The sequence below is a fragment of the Phascolarctos cinereus genome, unplaced genomic scaffold (genome assembly GCF_003287225.1).
Source record: "Phascolarctos cinereus isolate Bilbo 61053 unplaced genomic scaffold, phaCin_HiC Scaffold_4;HRSCAF=312, whole genome shotgun sequence".
In the NCBI taxonomy this organism is placed as follows: Eukaryota; Metazoa; Chordata; class Mammalia; order Diprotodontia; family Phascolarctidae; genus Phascolarctos; species Phascolarctos cinereus.
In genome coordinates, this window is record NW_027555847.1 from 729,998,826 (window position 1) to 730,017,957 (window position 19,132).

General features: G+C 46.6%; 1 protein-coding gene and 1 long non-coding RNA gene across 2 annotated transcripts in view; one reads left to right on the plus strand and one right to left on the minus strand.

The window, feature by feature from the left end:
• Window positions 1-19,132, minus strand: part of LOC144456632 (uncharacterized) — a 469,008-nt gene that overhangs the window by 422,894 nt on the left and 26,982 nt on the right. The window lies entirely within an intron of this gene.
• Window positions 14,208-19,132, plus strand: part of LOC110201744 (uncharacterized) — a 67,395-nt gene continuing 62,470 nt past the window's right edge. Inside the window, 3 exon segments of the mRNA XM_078151915.1 lie at window positions 14,208-14,944; window positions 15,297-15,358; window positions 17,600-17,726. Coding sequence (XP_078008041.1) covers window positions 15,323-15,358; window positions 17,600-17,726 — 163 coding nt within the window. The 5' untranslated portion in view covers window positions 14,208-14,944; window positions 15,297-15,322.

The window sequence follows — 19,132 nt, forward strand, 5'->3', positions numbered from 1 at the left end:
CCCTGTCCCAAAGCCCCTTGCCATGGAACACTGTCCTCAATGGTAGAGATGAAGGCCCTGCCTCACATATGTTCAAGAAGCTCTAGGACAGCCCCTCCCTCCCACTTTGAGGACTCTCCAAGCAAGAGTCTTCTTCACAGGTAGTGTCCAGTTGGCTTCCAGCTTCAAGAGAAGATGGAAGAGGCCATCCCCCTTCAGGCTGCCGAAGGAATACCCTAGGAAGTCATGAGAAGAGTGGGCAGTCTCCATCATGTCCCTACTCCCAGCTTGCTACCCCTGAGACTGGGGGGGGGGATTTCACCTTGGGTCAAATCCAGGGCCCTCCCTCTTGGTGGAGCTGTTGCCTTGCTCCCAATGGGAGAATTCCTTTACTCTCCATTGTCTGATATATATATGTATGTATGTAGGTAGGTAGGTATGTATGTATTCTCCTATGTATATCTTCTCTGTTCTGTGACGATTTGGATAAATGGGCTTCATTGCCATTTGCTATGTATGTGGTCATTGTGAAACTGGTATTTAGGTGGGAAAGGAGTTGAGCCTTAGCTATGGAGCTTGGGGCTCCTCTTACCCCCAGAGATAACAAGATGGCAGAACCCAATCATATTCAAGGGAGCATTTAGATATGTTTCTAGGCTGGTCCCCCCTCTCTCTAACGAGGGCACAGTAGTGGCCTCTGGCCCCAACCTCTCACCTCCCCTCTTGGCAGGAATGAAAGTTTCCCTTGGAGAAGGGGGGTGGGGAGAGAAAAGGCTGGAGATGTCTCTTCTGCCTCCCTTTGAGCCACACCCAAGGACAGTGTCCTCCCCACCACATATGAGCCTTACCATATGTGTGAGGCCCACACCTGTGTTGCTACACATGTATGTGTGTGTGCATGCATGTATGTAATGTGTGGGGCAGCTAGGTGGAGCAGTGGATACAGTGTCGCCTAGAGTCAGGAAGACTCATCTTCCAGGGTTCAAATCTGGCCTCAGACACTTACTAGCTGTATGACCCTGGGCAAGTCACTTAACCCAGTTTGCCTCAGTTTCCTCATCTGTAAAATGAGCTGGAGAAGAAAATGGCTAACCACTCCTGTATCTGTGCCAAGAAACTCCCAAATGAAGAGTTGGTCATAAAGAGTTGGACATGGCTGAAAAGACTGAACAACAAAAATGTATATTATCTATGTGTGTATATAGTTTTTTGCATGTTATTTCCCCCATTATAACGGGAGCTTCTGGAGGGCAGAGACCGTATTTTACCTTTCATTGTATCTCCAGAGCACAGCACAGCACCGCCCCATTGTGTGCACTTCACAAATATTGGTCGATTGGCCCTCTCATCTCACCCTCCTTTCACAGATGAGGAACTGAGATCAGGAGAGGCAGTGACCTGCCCTGGGTCATCTGTCCAGTGGAGTGTCTGAGGCAGGATTTGAACACAGGCTTTCTTGGTGTCCATGGCTCCATGCTGCCTCACTTGGTGTTCTCCCCAAATTCCTCCTGGTGTTAGCTGGAGCTCCCAACAACCATGGTGACCATGGGATTGCCAGCACCTGACCAGTCACAATAGCTAATAATTGCTCACGTTTCTACAGTGCCTGAGGGTTAGTAAATTGCTTTCTTGAAGTCATCTCATTTGACCCCCAGAACAGCCTGGGGAGGTCAATGGTATTACATTTTTACAAAAGAGGAGACTAAGGCTCACAGGTCTGTCTCCCCTTCCCACCTCCTGCCCTCATACTAGGAGACTTCAACCTATTTATTGACTGACTCTCGAACACCCTAACAATCCTCAGCCTGCTCATCTCCCCAACTTGAGCCATGCCCAAAGATGGTCCTACCTTAACCTCACTGACACAGACACCACCTCCATGTGCATGAACTCTGAATTCCTCTTATCTGAACCTGATTTGTCGTCATTCCACATCTCCCTGGGTTCTTGGTACTCCAGTCACTCTACCCCATAGCTGCCACCCTTGGTACTCAGATGCAACTCCTTCCTCATTTCAATCTGTTGGCGAACCAGTCCAACTCGACCTTGCCTCTTTCTTGCCACTCCTTTGCACCCTCCCCAACTCCACTGCTGCCAGCTTTCTGCCTTGGGTCCCTCCCACCTGCTGCTTGCTGCCTTCATGCCTACTCAGGCTGCTGAATGAAGTTGGAGAAAATCACACAGCCATTCTGATCAGGTCCACTACAAAGCAATATCACACAACATCAGTGAGCCCTCACGGCTACCAGGCAATCCTGCTCTCCCTCCCTCATCAACTCCCTCTCCCACTTTCTACAGAGGCTCTGCCACAGTGCATAGAGTGGTGGGTCTGGAGTCAGGAATACCTAGGTTCAAATCTGGCCTCAGATATTACCAGTTATGTCTCTGGGCAAGTCATTTCACCTGTATTTGCCTCAGTTTCCTCATCTGAAAATGGAGATAATAACAGCACCTACCTCCCATGGCTGTTGTGGAGATCAAAGGAGATAATTCTTAATCCCCTCCTCTGCCTGCCCACTGACCTTGCTGGCTTCCTTCAATTCCCAATGTCCCAACTAAAGTCCCCTAGCCCTCTTAATTCCAGTGCCTTTCCTCTGTTAATTATTTTCTGTTCATCCTGTATATAGCTTGTGTGTACATATTTGTTTGCATGTTGCCTCCTCCACTAGATTGTAAGCTTCTTGAGGGCAAGGACTGTCTTTTGCCTCTTTTTGTATCCACATTACTTAGCTCAGTGCCTGGCATGTGGGAGGCACTTAATAAATGTTTATTAAACAATTAATATTTGTAAAGCACTTAGCAGTACCTGACACATAAAGTCTGCCCAAGAAGGCCTATACATACTGATGGAAGAGCTTCATAGGTGGTCTTGCATCCCCTAGACTAGCCTTCTTTGTCCACTTGACTATTTCTGTGTGGATGGTTGGGCCAAACTCTTTGGAGCGGGTACAGCTCTCACGTGGGAGCTTCTGAAATGTTCTGGGGCTTGGGGCCATCAGCTGAGCAAGGACCCTGCTAAGCACCTCCGGGGAGGACACAGAGGTCTTCCTGCTTTCTGCTTTACTTAGTGTTAATGACCAGTGAGTGTAGCAAAGTTTACCCCTGCTCTGATTTTTTCATCTAACCACGATTTTTTAAAATATGATTTTTTCATGTGCATGGGAGATGCTTGGTTGGTGACAGAGCCCTGAGGGTAGAGTTCTGCTCTAGAATAAAATACTCATTTATTGTCACAGACAGTGGGCCCAATGAGAGTTTGGTTCTGCTACCTCTTTCAGGCCCTTTAGGGGAAATGATTGAGATAACTTGTTTTTTTGTTTTTGGCTAGGCAGTGGGGTTAAGTGACTTGCCCAGGGTCACACAGCTGGTAAGTGTTATGTGTCTGAGGCCGGATTTGAGCTCAGGTCCTCCTGACTCCAGGGCTGGTGCTCTATCCGCTGCACCACCTAGCTGCCCCAAGATAATTTGTAAAAGCCTGCTTGGGAAACCCTCAACCACAACAGACATGGTGCAGATTGTGAGATTAGCTCATGCACATCTTCCAAGGATGGCAAAGTAGGTGTATGGACCTGTTGTTGCCAATGGCTTCTACTGGCTTCGAGGGGATTCTGTGGGGATTAGAATTGCCCAGTCTTCGAGAAAAGCCACTGAGGCAGAGCTCTGAGCCGATGACACTTTATTAAAAGGTCCCCTCTAGTGAAGTGGACCTCAGATCTTCCTCATGATCTGAGACAGCCTTGTAGAAAATGTGGCTGGGAATGTTGCTTCTGCATATCATCATCAGGGTGATGAGTAGCTGCTGGGGTATTGACAGCTGTGGGCTGCTGACAAGGAAATGTGGGGAGTGGGAGATGTAATTAGGGACAGAGACTCAGGTGGGGAAATCAGGCACTCTGGATAGGCTGTAAACCCTGCATTACTCAGCCAATGGGGAAACAGGGGAGGGAACTGCGATTCAGGCCTAGGAATGAAAAGCCTTGCTCTCTCTTCTGTAAGGTGTTCTCCCACATGGGACACCCGGCCTTGCTAGGCCGTTAATAAAATGGCTTTGTTTGTTTGTTTTTTGGTTCACCAAAAGCATCATGAACTTGTGTTGCTAACACCCTTGGTCCCTGGGACCTTGTTATTACAGGTTTTGATTCCCAAATATGCAAAAGAGGCATGGTAAAATACAGAATTTAACTGGTTGATAGATCTTGCTGTTCAGGGCGAAAAATGATATGGGGGAGGGGGAGGGAGGGTGGGGGGGTGTCACAGGTTGGGTGAAGCATTGGGCATCTTCACTGACTAAATGGTCATAAGATGGTCATGAGATGGTCACCTGCTCATGTTGGACAAGAGAAAATGGTCCAGAAGTATATAAATAAATTGGGGGACTTTCCAAAGGTTCAAGGCATGCCGCCCATGCTGGGCTTGGAGGTGGAGTTTGAGTGAAACAGGATGGAGATATCTTTGTCAGCATTCTTGTGGTTGTACAAGTACGCTTCATAACTAGTAAACAAATAGTGAACATGACCTTAAGGTTTGAGGGCCACTATAAAGGCTTACAAAAGAACTTATCTCATATAAGTATCACTGTATGATTTCTGTAAAATATCCAACTGATTGGAACAGAGGAGGGGTCCTACTGAATTATTTCTCAGAATCTGAGGGCGGCCACAATTGCTTCTCTTCTTTTCCGGACTGTTCTTCGAGGTGCTGACATCATGAGCCTCCTGTGTGTATCCATCCACCAATCAATAAGCATTGAAGTGCCTATTAGGAGCCAAGCACTGTGCTAGGCACTAAGAGTCCAAATCCAAAAAGGAAATACTCCCTGCCCTCAAAGACCTTATTCTAGTCAGCTACACACACACACACACACACACACACACACACACACTGGCATACGCACGTATGTATACGGGTGTGCATGCATACCTAGTGTGTGTCGTGTACACACTATTTGTCCACATTAGTAACTGGCCGTGCATCGGCCATCTTTGCTCACTTGGGCACCACTTGGACCAGTCTCCCAGCCCTGTCGGCAAAGGATAGGAGTCTCTCGTGACCTGCTCTTTTCGCCCCTGCCGTCATTTATGGGCTGTTCGTAGTCGTCTTTCAGCGGAAGCTCTAGAACGTTTCTGGGCATCGGCTTCTGTTCTCTGTGCTTTGTTCTCCTCCCTTCGTGGCGGCCCTTCTCCTTCGGCTCCTCTCCTTTTTCGCCGCTATTTCCCGAGATTGCCAACAGTGACGTGGCCATCCCTTTGGTCAGAACCTTTAGGTCCTAGCGGAGACTAGAACCGGCGCGTTCTTCTGTCGTGGAGAAGAGCTGAGCAGCCCCAGCCTCTCTTCTTTTTGGGGTATCCACCCTCCCTCCCTAATGTGGATCTTTCCTCAACAGCCTTTGGAAATTGATTCCCCAATTCCTCTGTGCCCCTCTGGTGTTCTGCGTTCGGCTCGTTCCTCGTTCTCTGCTGCCGATTCCTGCAGGTGGCGGCAGAAAGCGGCTCAGAGCCCCGAGGGCAGAGGGAAGGCCAAATGCAGCTTGGGAAGGGCGCAGGCGTCCATCTGTCCTTCTTTGCCTTCTGGCTCTTCCTTTCCTTGTTCGGAGCCTCAGAAGCGTGTCTGTGATGCAGGAAAAAGGTGTAGACACGTAGAGCTTCAGACTTAGAAGGGAATGGAGGAACTGTCCGCGGCCACCTCCCCACATGCTGGTGTCCTCTCCCCATCATCTCTAAAGGGGCAGCTGCTACCGTATTTCCAGATGGAGTGAGCTTACCTCCCTTACAGGGAGGCAGCATGGGTGGGTGGGTGGGTGGGGGAACTTAAAGACCGCATCTTTCTTGAAGGAAGAGACAGACAATGGGACTAAAACCACAACCCAGGGGACAAGAGGACACACTACGGCCTGGCACCAACAGGCAGTGCCACAGCTGGGCATTTCAATGGCACGACCATCCCAGAAAAGACTCCCAAGGACCAGAGCCTGGGTCTCCAACTTGAGAGAAGCCCCAGCCAGAGAGGCAGCAGAGTGATGAGGAGAAAGCTTCTGGGGGAGCAAAAACAACCTAGAGAAAACCTCTCAACCAAGTGAGAAGCCAAAAATGCAATAATCTCAGCCGCCGAAACTTCAGTTTGGGGCCAGTTCCGGGGGAACAGGAGGGCCTGTCTGTGGAGAGGAGTCTCCATAAAAGTGGGAAACACAGAGAGATCCTTCTTGTTGCAGAGAAACCATACAAGTGTGTGAAGACTGGAAAACGTGTGCCATATTAGAGAATTTCTATTGGAAAAAAAACCTTATTGGTGCAAAGAATGTGGAAAGGTCTCCAAGCACCCTTCCTTCTACTCTTAATTGACATTATAGAATTAAGAATGAGGAGAAGCCACATGAATGTTATGAATGTGGGAAGACCCGCCAGTGGACTGGACTTACTCAACATTAATATTCACATTGGCAAGAAACCTTAGGAAGGTCATGAATGTGGGAAGGCCTTTCAGCAGAGCTCACAACTTAGGTGACCCCAGAGATTTCACACCGGAGAGAAGCCTTCTGAACGTGATGAATGTGGAAAGGCCTTCTTCTAGAGGTCAGACTTCAGGCAACATTGTGCAATTCCATACTGGGAAGAAACCTTATGAATGTAATGAATGTGGAAGACATTCCACCGGGCACAGCCCTTACCCAACATCAGGCAATTCACACTGGTGAGAAATCTTATGGTGGAATGGGTGTGGGAGTCCCTTCTGCCACAGGGTAGGACTTATTCAAAACCAGAGAGTTCATACTAGAGAGAAACTATGAGTGTGACATGTGTGAGAAGGCCTTTGGCCTGAACACAGAGCTTCCTCAACATTGGAGAAATCACACAAATAGAAATCTTATTAATTTAGAGCCTAATAATGAACACTGGAACAATTTTAGTCAGAGCACAGACTTCACTGAAAAGGAGAGCATTCTCACTAAAGGGAAGCCTGTAGATGAAGCCATGCCATCCTCTTTCCCACAGGGACTGCTCCAGAGCCTCCTTCACCCTGGCTTTAGGAGTTTGGACACAGGTGTCTGCAGATGCTTCTTCAGGGCCCTCTTCCTGCCTCCCCCTCTCTCTGCAGAGGGCTGGTAACAGGCGGATGTCGATCCAGGCTCTGCTATGAGACGGGCTCTTCTATGTGCTAGGAGGGCTCTGGACAGACAGGCCCGATGGGTCATCCCTCATCCCCTGTGTCAATAACCTTGAGCATGGAGTTCCTCAGGCAAGAACAGGCACTATTCATATGACACTTTAAGATGTGCTAAGCACTTGACATGACTTATCCCATTTGATCCTCACAACAACCCTGTTGCTATGATCCCCATTTTACAGATGAGGAAACTGAGGCAGACAGAGGTGAAGCAACACACCTAGGGTGATGTGTCTTCCTGACCCCAGACCCTGTGCTCCCCTTGTTGCAGAGCCCCCTGGTGGCCTCACAAGGAATGAGCCCTTCCTGATTCCAGGACCAGAGCTCTGTTCATCCACTAACTTATAGCCATTCCTACAAACAAAAACCCGCTTGATGCAATTGTTGGCTAACTTTCCTTGGAGCCATGCCTTGTTTTGCAAGTTAATCTCCTTAGAAAGACATTTCAGATGCCAAGGCACCTTGGTAGGTTATCACCACTAAATTGAGGGTGGTTGGGACTATACTGCCACTGAAATTGGTAAACCACTGGGGGACCTCTCTTCTCCACTGGCCTCCTGCTGCTCGCTCCCTAGAGCGAGACCTTTGGCTGATTCCAGAACCCTTCTCCCCCACTTCCAGATCAAGCCTTGCTTGCCCTAGGAAAGGGGGCAGGGTTTTGGAGAGGCCTCCCTCCATGCCCAGGTTTGGAGCTCTAGGGTTTCCCAAGCTAACCCAGCTCTCTGTCTTTGTTTCACATAATGCTAGGGAGGAACCTTGCAGCAGCCTGGCTGACTGACCACTCTGAACAATGAAGGGGGGAGCACCCCATACCTTGTCCCCCCCCCACCCGCTCTGTGCCTCCCCATTGGGGAGCTACTGACTCCACAGCACTTAGTCTCCACCTACACCAGGGCAAGGGTGTTGTGTGGGAGAGAGACCACTACTTAAATAAAATATTCAGAGGCTGAGTTATTGAAAAGCAGAAAAGAGTTTTATTACTTTCTCATGAAAAAGGGCATGCCACTCATTGCTAGAGAAGCGCTGGCCAGGGAGCGCAAATTGGTTACAGAAAGCAAGTCTTCTTATACCCTGATGCGAGCTCCTCACCCTCCCTAACCCCCGTCCCCTTATCCCATTGGCTGGGCTTCAGGGTGCACAATCTATTCGAGGAAATCTCCCCCAGCAACAAAGAACAAAGGTGGTTACACAGGTTTGCACAGAGACAAGAAAAGGTGGGAAGTCTTTTAATAGCTGTTTGCTCTGGGCTCAAAAACAGGATCTGGGCAGTTTCAAGGCCAGATTGGCTGTTTTTGCAAATGTTAGCCTTGCAAGGGTGAACAGTTTCAATGTTTGCAAAGTTTGCACAATGTTCTCTCTTGGAGATTGGGGTAGGGCATATGCTATTCCAAAATATGCAACAAGATTTAATGGTTTATATTAAATCCCTGAGGAGACTTCACTGTTCCAGGGATTTCATCCCTTACAGTGTGAACAGCCCAACCCCAGGACGGCCCTCTTCTTCTCTGGGTTACTGGTGAATATGGCAGGAAGATGGTGGACTGTTGTGGGGCCTCCAGACAGGACTGTCAGGGACCTGGAGTCAGTTGAGAATAGGCCAGCTCCTCCATCCCATGCACAAACAATGGCAGTAGAATGTAAGTATCTTGAAAGCAGGGACTGATCTCCCTCTAGGTGCCCAGTGCCTAGTACAAAACCCATGCTTAGTGAATTTGTGATGAGCTGAGTCTTTGTGTTGAAGGGACCTCTGAGGCACTCTAGTCCAAAGGAACACTGCAAACAGGTGCCCTCAACAGGAAGGAATGTTTGAATGACTTCTGCGCTATTAAAGGGCCACTTTTCTTTGAAGGATTATACTCAATTCAGAAAGGAACATTATTTGTCTTTTGTCATTAGGAATATGTTATTCCTAGATTTTCACTCTTTTATAGAAGTCACAACATAGTCTTTTGTGAGCCTGACTCTTGTTTCTTGGTAGTTGAAATCTTTCTCTGGGACTCCTTGTGCCCATGCCTTCCCCCGACTCCAATGATCTGATTGTACTTTTTTATGGGCTTCTTTTCTTCTGGGCATCTCTTGATCCTGAGTATTTTCTAATTGTGTGTGTGTGTGTGTGTGTGTGTGTGTGTGTGTGTGTGTGTGTGTGTGTGTGTGTGTGTGCATGAGTGCCTACATATTTCTATTTGTTTATTCATACCCCTATCCTCAGTTCCTGATCTGGGACTTTGTCTCTGAGCCTGGTGCCTCCCCTTCTCCATTATCTGAGATTGGGAAATCAGACCTAATTTGGTGCTGTTCCCAATTTCTTGGGTTCCTGCTTCTAGCTTCCATCTCTTCTGGAATATACGGACTTAAGACACTGGCAGGCTTCAGGCTCCCAAGGAATATCTTTTCACTAAAGGTTTCTTGACCTCTCAGAGCTTTTTAAAAGAAAGCTGCTGGTCCTTTAGGTCATCAGTGGTTTGAGTGCTGGTGACTTCAAGTCCTCCAAGATTGTCTTTGATTAGAGGGCTAGACAACTTTCAGCCATTTACCTAAGCTGAGGTCGAGCTCCTTTTTTACCATCCGAGTCTGTCTTTTCTGTGCCATCCTTTTTTTGTGCATTCAGGTTGGGCTGAATGAAGTAGCTTCTGTGGTTCATTCCTAATTTCTTGATCACTATTTGATCCAGTGCCCTTTTTAGGTCTGTGTAGGAGTACTTGAAAAGTTGGATTCCTTTATAAACTTTTATAGTGTCTTCCTAATGTAAAATTACTCACAACTGATCAATTTTAAATCATCATTTCAATAGCTGAAACTTATGTTTACTGTAGAGAGATTTAAGACCTGCTTGTACTCTTCTAAGCAGATCTATGTTCTTCGGAAAGTTTGTCTTCAGAGCTCTCTCACAGCTCCCAGTGAGTCCCCATCAAGCCTCTTACCTGTTAAGGTTTTCTCAGTGATATACTAAACTAACCTTGGGTGACACGTCAGGTAATAAGGGTGAAAAGAACTGCCCATCCAGGAAAAATTTTGGAAGAACAAAAAGACAAAAGGAATTAATCTCAAATGGCACAGGGATTAGTGGCAGGAGGGAGAGATATTTTGAAGCCAACATCATTCAGATCATGCCGTGTAGTTCCAACACCATGTATGTATATATATATTTCTTTTGCACTCTTAAGTATTCATTCCCACTTAATATGTGCTATTCCCAGTAGAAAAATAGTACAATTAAATTTTAACCTTTAATTCTCATTTTCCACGTGTAAATTAGATCTTGAAATTGAATTGTATATTTTTACAGCTTTTTCAATCCTGCTTCTAAAGACAGTTCAAAATCCGAAGATGGTGGCGTGAAATCAGTGACTTGCTTGAGCTCTCCCCCAAACCCCTCCAAATACCCATAAAAAATGGCTCTAAACAAATTCTAAAGCAGCAGAACCCACAAAAAAGACAGAGTAAAACAAATTTCCAGCCCAAGACAGCCTGGATGGTTGATCAGAAAGACATATCACTCTGGGCGGAGAGAGGGGCACAGTTGGGCTTGGGTGAGCAGGCCGAAGTGAACCTGGAGCAGGCCTCAGAGGACTGAATCAATCCTGCTTCTATTGTAAATTCCTATAGAAATACACTTAGGGCCCTTTCCCATAGACAATTCATTTTGGAAGGAGACCTTGCTGTGAGATTAAGTAGGCTGATGACTTAAAAGGGATGGTAATGTTGTGGTGACAATGGCTAGAGCCTCTGAATCAAGCCACTGGAAAAGATCCGGGATGGAGAAAAAGGAAATTGCAGAAACAGATTCTTCAAGAAAACCTAAAGGTTTTCTGGTTTATCCTCTTGCCAAAATGTCATATTATTCATATTGGTTTCATACATATTTAAGGGATTTCTGAACCTGACATTTGTCATAGTGGGATTTGGGATCTGTTGTACTCTCCATGTATAGATTTCAAGAATAAACTTTGGAAACAAAGTTAGCAAAAAGAGAAATAGTGTACTGATTAGCCACTTAGGTCTATTTCAACTCCAATATTCTATGGTGTTTTTTTTTCCATCATTGGAATGATAAATAGAAATCACTATAATGGGAAATTTCATACAAGACCTATCATTGCATTTTCCTTTCCTCCATGTTTCTCATTTTACTAAAACTTTCTTCTCTTTGAATGAGGAAAATATGCAACTAAGAATGTAATCCTTGCATTTCTCTCTTTCTTTTAATGTTGATATCTTTAATTATTTTCTTTTAATCCTGGCATTTTAGAAGTCTGTCCAAGGGAAAATACAAATTTTCTTTTAATTCATAAATAATGATAAGTTAGAACTAATCTGAATTTCTGATAAAGATTTATAAAGATATATCCTGAGACTCAAAGGTAATAAAATGAGCCCCACATTTATAGTTACATGGGCATCCTTATTCACCCCTGATCTTATTGGGAAGGCTTCTAGCTTGTTCCCATTACAGACAATGCTTGCTTATGGTTTTAGATAAATATTATTTATCATCTTAAGGTAAGTTCCATTTATTTCTATGCTCTCTAGTGTTTTTGATAGGAATGGGTGTTGTATTTTGTCAGAGGCTTTTTCTGCAGCTGTTGAAGCAATCATATGATTTCTGTTGGTTTTGTTATTGATCTGATCGATTACACTGATAGTTTTCCTAATATTGAACCTGCACTGCATTACTGGTATAAATCCCACTTGGTCATAGTGTATGATCTTTGTGATATATTGCTGTAATCTCTTTGCTAATATTTTATTTAAAAATTTTGAATCAATATTCATTAGGAAAATCGATTTGTACTTTTCTTTCTCTGTTTTGGCTCTTCCTGGTTTAGGTATCTTGTGTTGTAAAAGGAATTTGGTAGGACTCTTTATTTGTTAATTTATTTTTTCAAATAGTTTGTATAGTATTGAGATTAATTGTTCTTTAAATGTTTGGTAGAATTTGCTTGTGAATCCATCTAATCCTGGGGATTTTTTCTTAGGAAGTTCATTGATGGCTTGTTCAATTTCTTTTTCTAAGACTGGGTTATTTATTTCATTTCTTCTTCTGTGAATCTGGGTAATGATATTTTTGCAGATTTTCATCCATTTCATTTAGATTGTCAAATTTATTGGCGTACAATTGGGCAAAATAGCTCCTAACAATTGTCTTACTTTCCTCTTCATTTTTTACCCCTTTTATTTTTGATACTAGCAATTTGGTTTTCTTCTTCCCTTTTTAAAAAAAATCAAATTAAACAATGGTTTATCCATTTTATTTCCCCCCCCCCCCATAAAACGAGCATCTAGTTTTATGTATTAGTTCAAAGGTTTTCTCACTTTCAATTTTATTAATCTCTCCTTTGATTTTCAGGATTTCTAATTTAGTGTTTAATTGGGGATTTTTAATTTGTTCTTTTTCTAGCTTTTTTTTTTAGTTGCATGCTCAATTCATTGATCTGCTTTTTCTCTATTTTATTGATGTAAGCAATTAGAGATATAAATTTTCCTGTAAGTACCACTTTGGCTGCATCCCATAAATTTTAGCATATTGTCTCATTGTTTTTATTATCTTTAATGAAATTATTGATTGTTTCTATGATTTGTCCTTTGACCCACTTATTATTTAGGATCAGATCAGGTTATTTAATTTTCAATTCGTTTTTAATCTCTCTTTCCATTGCCTATTACTGAATATAATTTTTATTGCATTATGATCCAAAAAGGATGCATTTACTATTTCTGCTTTTCTACATTTGATTGTGAGGTTTTTATGTCCTAATATATGGTCAATTTTTGTGTAGGTGTCATGTACTGCTAAGAAAAAGGTATATTTCTTTCTATTCCCATTCAATTTTCTCCAGAGATCTATCATATCTAACTTTTCCAGAATTTCATTCATCTTTTTAACTTCTTTCTCGTTTATTTTTTGGTTAGATTTATCTAGTTCTGAGAGGCGAAAGTTGAGGTCCCCCATTAGTACAGTTTTATTATCTATTTTTTCCTGTAACTTAAATTTAACTTCTTCAGAAATTCAGATGCTAGACCATTTGGTGCATATGTGTTTAGTATTGATAGGACTTCATTGTCTATGGTACCTTTCAGCAAGATGTAGTTTCCTTCCTAATCTCTATTTAATTAGATCTACTTTTTTTGCTTTTGCTTTGTCTGAGATCATGATTGATACCCCTGCTTTCTTTGCTTCAGCTGAGGCATAATAGACCCTGTGTGTACCTCTGCTTCACATGTGTTTCTTGTAAACAACGAATTGTAGGATTCTGGCTTTTAATCCATTCTGCTCTCTGCTTCCCTTTCATGGGTGAGTTTGTCCCACTTACATTTGTAGTTATGATAACTAACTGTGTATTTCCCTTCATGCTATTTTTCTCTTGTTTCTCGCCCCCATCCCTTACCCCCCTTTCCCTCCTCACCAGCATTTTGCTTCAGATCACTGCCTTGCCCAATCTGCCCTCCTTTTTATCAGTCCCCCTCCCCTTCTATTATCCCCGTCCCTTTTTATTTCCTATGGGGTAAGACAGATGTCTGCATCTGACTGAGTGTATGTTATCACTCTTTGAGCCAATTCTGCTGAGAGTCAGGTTTAAGCTTTGCCCTCCCCCCATCTTCCCCTCCATTACAATAGCTCTTTATGCCTCTTTTATGTGGGATAATTTACCCATCCAATCTCTCCCCCCTTCTTCTTCCAATGCAGTTTTCTTTCTCACCTCTTTATTTTGTTCTTTTTGGCGCATCATCCCATCAAAGTCACCTTACATTCACACCCTCTGTCTGCATATACTCCTTCTAATTGCTCTTACAGGAATAAAGTTCTTAGAGTTATGAACATTATCTTGCCATATGGAAAAACAAACAGGCTGGACGACTTCTGGGGAACGTGCTAGGGGGCGGGTTGAGGGTGCCCGCAGGCTTTGCTCCCAGGAGCCTAAAAGGGGGAGGGAGGTAGGCTCCGACGGACTACATTTCCCAGAAGGCCTTGGGCACCCGGAGGAAAATAGCGGCACTCCCAGGTCGGTTGTCGGGGCAACGGCGGAGCGTAGGCGAGGGCGAGCCCACGTGACTTCCGCTTCCTGCTCTTCCGCTCACTGGGCCACCGTGGAACCCCTGTGGCTTCGAGCTGTTCTCCGGGGTCCGAGGCGGGGTGGTCGGTGCCCGCGGAGAGGTGGCTTCCCCCTGCTCTCCGCCCCGCGTACCCCACCCCACATACCCCTCCCCACTGTCCTCCTCGCCCCTCCCTCCACGGACCTTCTCTTCTTCCCCCTGCTTTCCCCCTCCCCCACTCTTCCCCCCACTGCCCTTTTCTTTTCCCTCCCCCTTTGTTCTCCTCCTCCCGCTAGCCTGTTCTCCCCCCCTTTTACACCTCCCCTTCTTCTCCCCCACGAGTGACCTTCCTCCCCTTTTCCTCTCCTCCATTATTCCCCCTCCTCCTTTACCTCTCCCCTATTCTCTCCTCTCCCACCAGTGACTTTCCCCCAGTCCCCTTCCACTAGCCTCTCTCTCCTTGATGGTTCCCCCCCAACCACAGCCCCCTCCTCAGTTTTCTCAGGCTTTCCTCTGCCTCCCCTCCCGCTCCGTCCCTGACTCCGTGTCTTCTCCCTTCCCCCATCTCTGGAAAGACCCCGATGTGCTGTGGGCCCCACTCCACTGGGGTGTAGGCTGGACCTTCCCTGCCCCCTAGGGCTGGAGTCGATTCTTTCTTCCATCTATCTTGGCGGGTCGGCCTCTGCCAGCTCTCCTGGGCACTGGACAGCGGGCGGTTTATGGTGCTGGCCCCTGCACGTATTCCATTTGTTCCTCAGAATTGTCTTGTGAGGTAGGTGCTACTTACCCCCATTTTCTGAATGAGGAAACTGAGGCTCGGGGGGGGGGATTAATACTGTCCATCCCACAGTGTATTGTGGAAGCCTCTTGAGGGCAGGCCTCATCATGTAGGCTAGGGCTCTCTGCCTTAGAGTGGTGGTGGTCACTTCTCATTGCTCTGGGTAACTGTAAGGATATAGTGTGTGGAGAAGGTGCTCCCTGAGTGTCCTTTCTACAAGTGTCTGGCCCTGTGCCTGGTGTGTCTAGCAAGCGCCGGCCAAGTGGGGAGGAGGGTCCTTGGGGGGATTCTAGCCAAGGTTGGCCAAGATCAGCCCCTCTCATGGTTTGTTTCCCTCTCTCCCCAGAAGGAGCAGCCTTTGTGGAAGGGAGGATGGCATCTGTGCTCCTGATGGCCAGGGCTCTCCAGGTGAGTGAAAAGTTCCTGGCTCCTGGCCTTCAAACCAGAACCTGACAGAGAAGTCCTTGGATAAAGAGCCTCTAGAATCGAGCTGGGCTTGGAGTCAGCAGAGAGCCCTTTGCTTGTCTAGTATCTCTTCCTTCCTTGGCCTCCATTGGTCATTTTCACCCACTGCTCCACCATGGGACTGCCTGGAGGATTCGTGGAGACAGAGATGATGTCCTCCCGGGGCTGAAGCCTTTCACGGTCCTTTCCAGCTGTTCTCCATTCTCTGCTCTTCACTCTGTGGCCACCTCCTGAGTCACACCCACCCCTGAAGTCACCACTGAAAAGAGGGTGCAGCCCCCTGATGGGAATAAAGCATACTTCATGGAATCATCTCTGGCTGGGTCTTCTGGCCCACCCCTTCCTCCGTGGGCCTTTCCCCACCTGCCTGGGCTCCATTCCATGTTCAGAACAGCAATGGAATTCAGAGGGGGGGCCCATGTTTAATTGAGGGGCTTGGGGACATGATTCCAAGGGGAAGGTAGTGCCATCTATGCCTGTTCCTCCTCTTCAATTCTGGACCAAATTTGTGGTCCTTTGGTGATGATAAGACATGTAGATACAGAGGAATGGTGTGCATACTCCCGCCTCAAGCAGCCTCTGGTCCCAGTGATCCATAGACAGATGCTCTTTGTCTCTGGTTTCCTTTGTAAATCATCTTTTGTTGATTTTTTTATATTGCCAGAATTTCTTCCAGTGCTCTCCCCCTTCCAGAGAGCTGGTCCCTATAACAAGTGCTATTTAAAAAAAACCCAACCAACAACTGATCAATACTTGGAAGAAAAATTGAAAAAATATGTGCTGCACGTGTCCTGCCATGCTTCCGCACCTGCAGTGGGGGTGCTGCAGTGGGGGGCCCTCTCTTATTTCTCCTCTGGAGCCAGCAGAGTGCTTTGGGATTTGGCAGCGTTCCCTTTTGGTTTTGGTGTGTGTGGTTTGTGTAACTGCGAGTTTCACACGACTCTTCCCTGGATTCCCTGTCTCCATCACGCGTATCGTTGCTTTTAAGTTTCCATCATGTTCATGTGCCATGGTGTGTTGAGCCATTCCTCGTGCACGGGCATCTCCTCTGTTTACAGTTTTTGGCTCTCACAAAATATGCTGCCATCAATGTTGTGGAGTGTATGGCAGAGTTGTCATTGAGGGCTTCGTTGTGGTATGAGCCCAGACTTGGAGTCCCTGGTTCAGAGGCTATGGATGTTGTGGTAATTTTCTTTGCATAATTCCAGATTGTTTTCTGGAGTGGCGGTGCCGTTTTGCATCTCCACCAACGACGTGTTAGTGCGCCTGTCCATCCACAGCCCCTCCACCTGGACTGTTGCCAGTACTTATCTTCCTGCCAGTTTGCATTTCTCTTACCATTGGTGGTTTGGAGCAGTCTTTCGCGTGAAGACTTTGGAGTTGTTCTTTTGAGAATGATTTCTGTCTTGCCTACTTACTGGCTGTTAGCTTTGTGCATGTTTGTTGGTTGTAAGCCCTCGTCTGGGGACTTTGATACGAAGGTTTTTTTTCCCATTCGGCTTCTTCCCTCCTTGTCTCAGATGCATTAATGTTGTCTGTGCAGAACCTCTTCAGTGTGAAGTAATCAGAGTTGTTACTGACCTTTGGTAATATCCATCTCATTTGCTTAACAACACAGCGCCCACTCATAGCTGTGACAGGGATCCAGCCTCAGACACTAGCCAGATGAATCTGGGCATGTCCCTTTCACCCCTGCCTTGGTTTCCTTAGCTGTAATTTCGGGATCCTCCCTCCTCCTAGGATAGTTACGAAGCACTGTATAAATGCGAGTTCTCTTTCTGGTTATCATTAAGGAGTGGCCGAGGAAAGATGATGGGGCTGGGGCTGGTGGGCTAAAGGATGGGGGCGAGAGCCATGGGTGAGTTTGCAGGCAGCAGGGTTAGGAGAGGTTGGGGGGGTGGCGGTTTGCTGGGGGACACGGGATGGAAGGGAGGCTGCTTCCCCCACCAGATCTCTGCTTCTCTTTGGATCCAGGCACATAGTGGGCACCTGGTAAATGCTTATTAAATGACTGTTAGCACCTGGGGTACAGGAAGTCTGATGTTGACTTGCCTTGGCCCCTGGTGAAGCCAGACCCCCGAGAACAAGCCCCCCTGCATGCTCTCTGGCCCCTCCCGTGGACCCCCAGGGCCATCTGAGGGCCAGACCCTGGACAAACACAAATAAAGCCCTTTGGTGTTTCAGGAGCCAGTGACCTTCCAGGATGTAGCTGTGGTCTTCACACAGGATCAGTGGGGGTACCTGGACCCTTCCCAGAAGGAGCTGTACCGGGACGTGATGCTGGAGAACTATCAGAACCTGCTCTGCCTGGGTGAGGACGGCTTCCCTTGGGACTTGGGCACTGTCTCCTCTCCCCTCCCCAGCCCTAGAAGGGTCTTTGTCTCCTTTAGTAAAAGCCCTTCGACCTCTGAGGGCCCAGAGGTGACTGTGTGACACACTTTGGACCAAAGGAGTCTGTCCCTTGGTCTTAGACAATGTGGCAGGCGCTGTGCGAGGCGCTGGGGGGGGGACATTGACCTCTGCTAAGTCAATGCTGACCATTTCTGGGGTGGGGCTGGGAGGAGACACCAGCACCTGCCAAGTATAGAGGGGAGAGAGGCATGGAGCCTGGGAATGGAGGGTCACCTACAGATGGAGACCAGTGGGGCATCAGCCTGGGAGAGGTCATCAGGGTTTGCCTTTCATCCTGGAGGAGCATCACGGTCTAACCTGTACCTTATGAGTGTTACTTCAGATTGGGGAGAGAGGAGCAGTTTCCAGAGAACTCAGTCACAGTACCAGTGGCTGCCGTGGGTTCAGGGAGAACGAGGTGTGAGCATAGACCATACAGTTTGCCCAGTGAGAGACCTCTGGTGATGTGGGAGAGCAGCGAGGTGTGGGCGGTTTGGCTGTAAAGTGGATGATGGACATGGGGTGGTCATTGAGGTGACAGTGGGGCCAACGGAATTCAAGTGACCTTTCCCACAGACAGTGGAACCTGGAGCCTTTTCCTCCTGGTTATAGGGTTGAGTTCAGCATGAAGCTTCCAGAGCAGCCCTGCTGGTCCAAGCTCCTGTTCTTGCCTTTAATTGTTTCAAGGGCCCTCTTACCCGCTTTTTGGAACTCGGCCCTTACCCTCCTTGGGCACCCCAACCTCGCTCTTGGAAAAGAGGGGAAAAAGTCTCATTACAAGTAAAGGTCTGTTTCACGTGTCGGCTGTGTAAGACAGTGTCCATCGCTCAGTCCTCTGTCAGGAAATAGGCAGCCTTCCTCCTCCTTGGCCCTGAGAGAAATGATTATTAGGAACCAATGATTTGGGGAGATCCAGAGTTTTCCCCTTTTTCTGAAGTCCTGATTTTAAACAGTTCAGTCTCTTGAAGGACATTGCTGAGAATGAGAGTGGACTAACTTTCTTATTCAGAACCCCTCTCTAGTAAGGCATTGTGTTCTGCTCAGGCTTGGGTAGGGCATAAATTCTTTTAATAGGTTGCCCAAGGCTGGGAGGAACTTAGAAGTGGATAACATCATTGAAGTTCAGGTCCAGTCCCTCGTTGTAAGATTCATTCTTATAAATTTTGAACACTCTTCTTCCAAAAGGATGTGTGAGCCGTGCACCCACTGCCATGATGGTTTTTGATCTAAGAGAGAGACAGCCAAATGACCATCCTTTTATTAATAAACGTGCCAGCCTTCGTAATAAAATGATTAAATTATCAAGAAACTGTCTCATGAACCTTT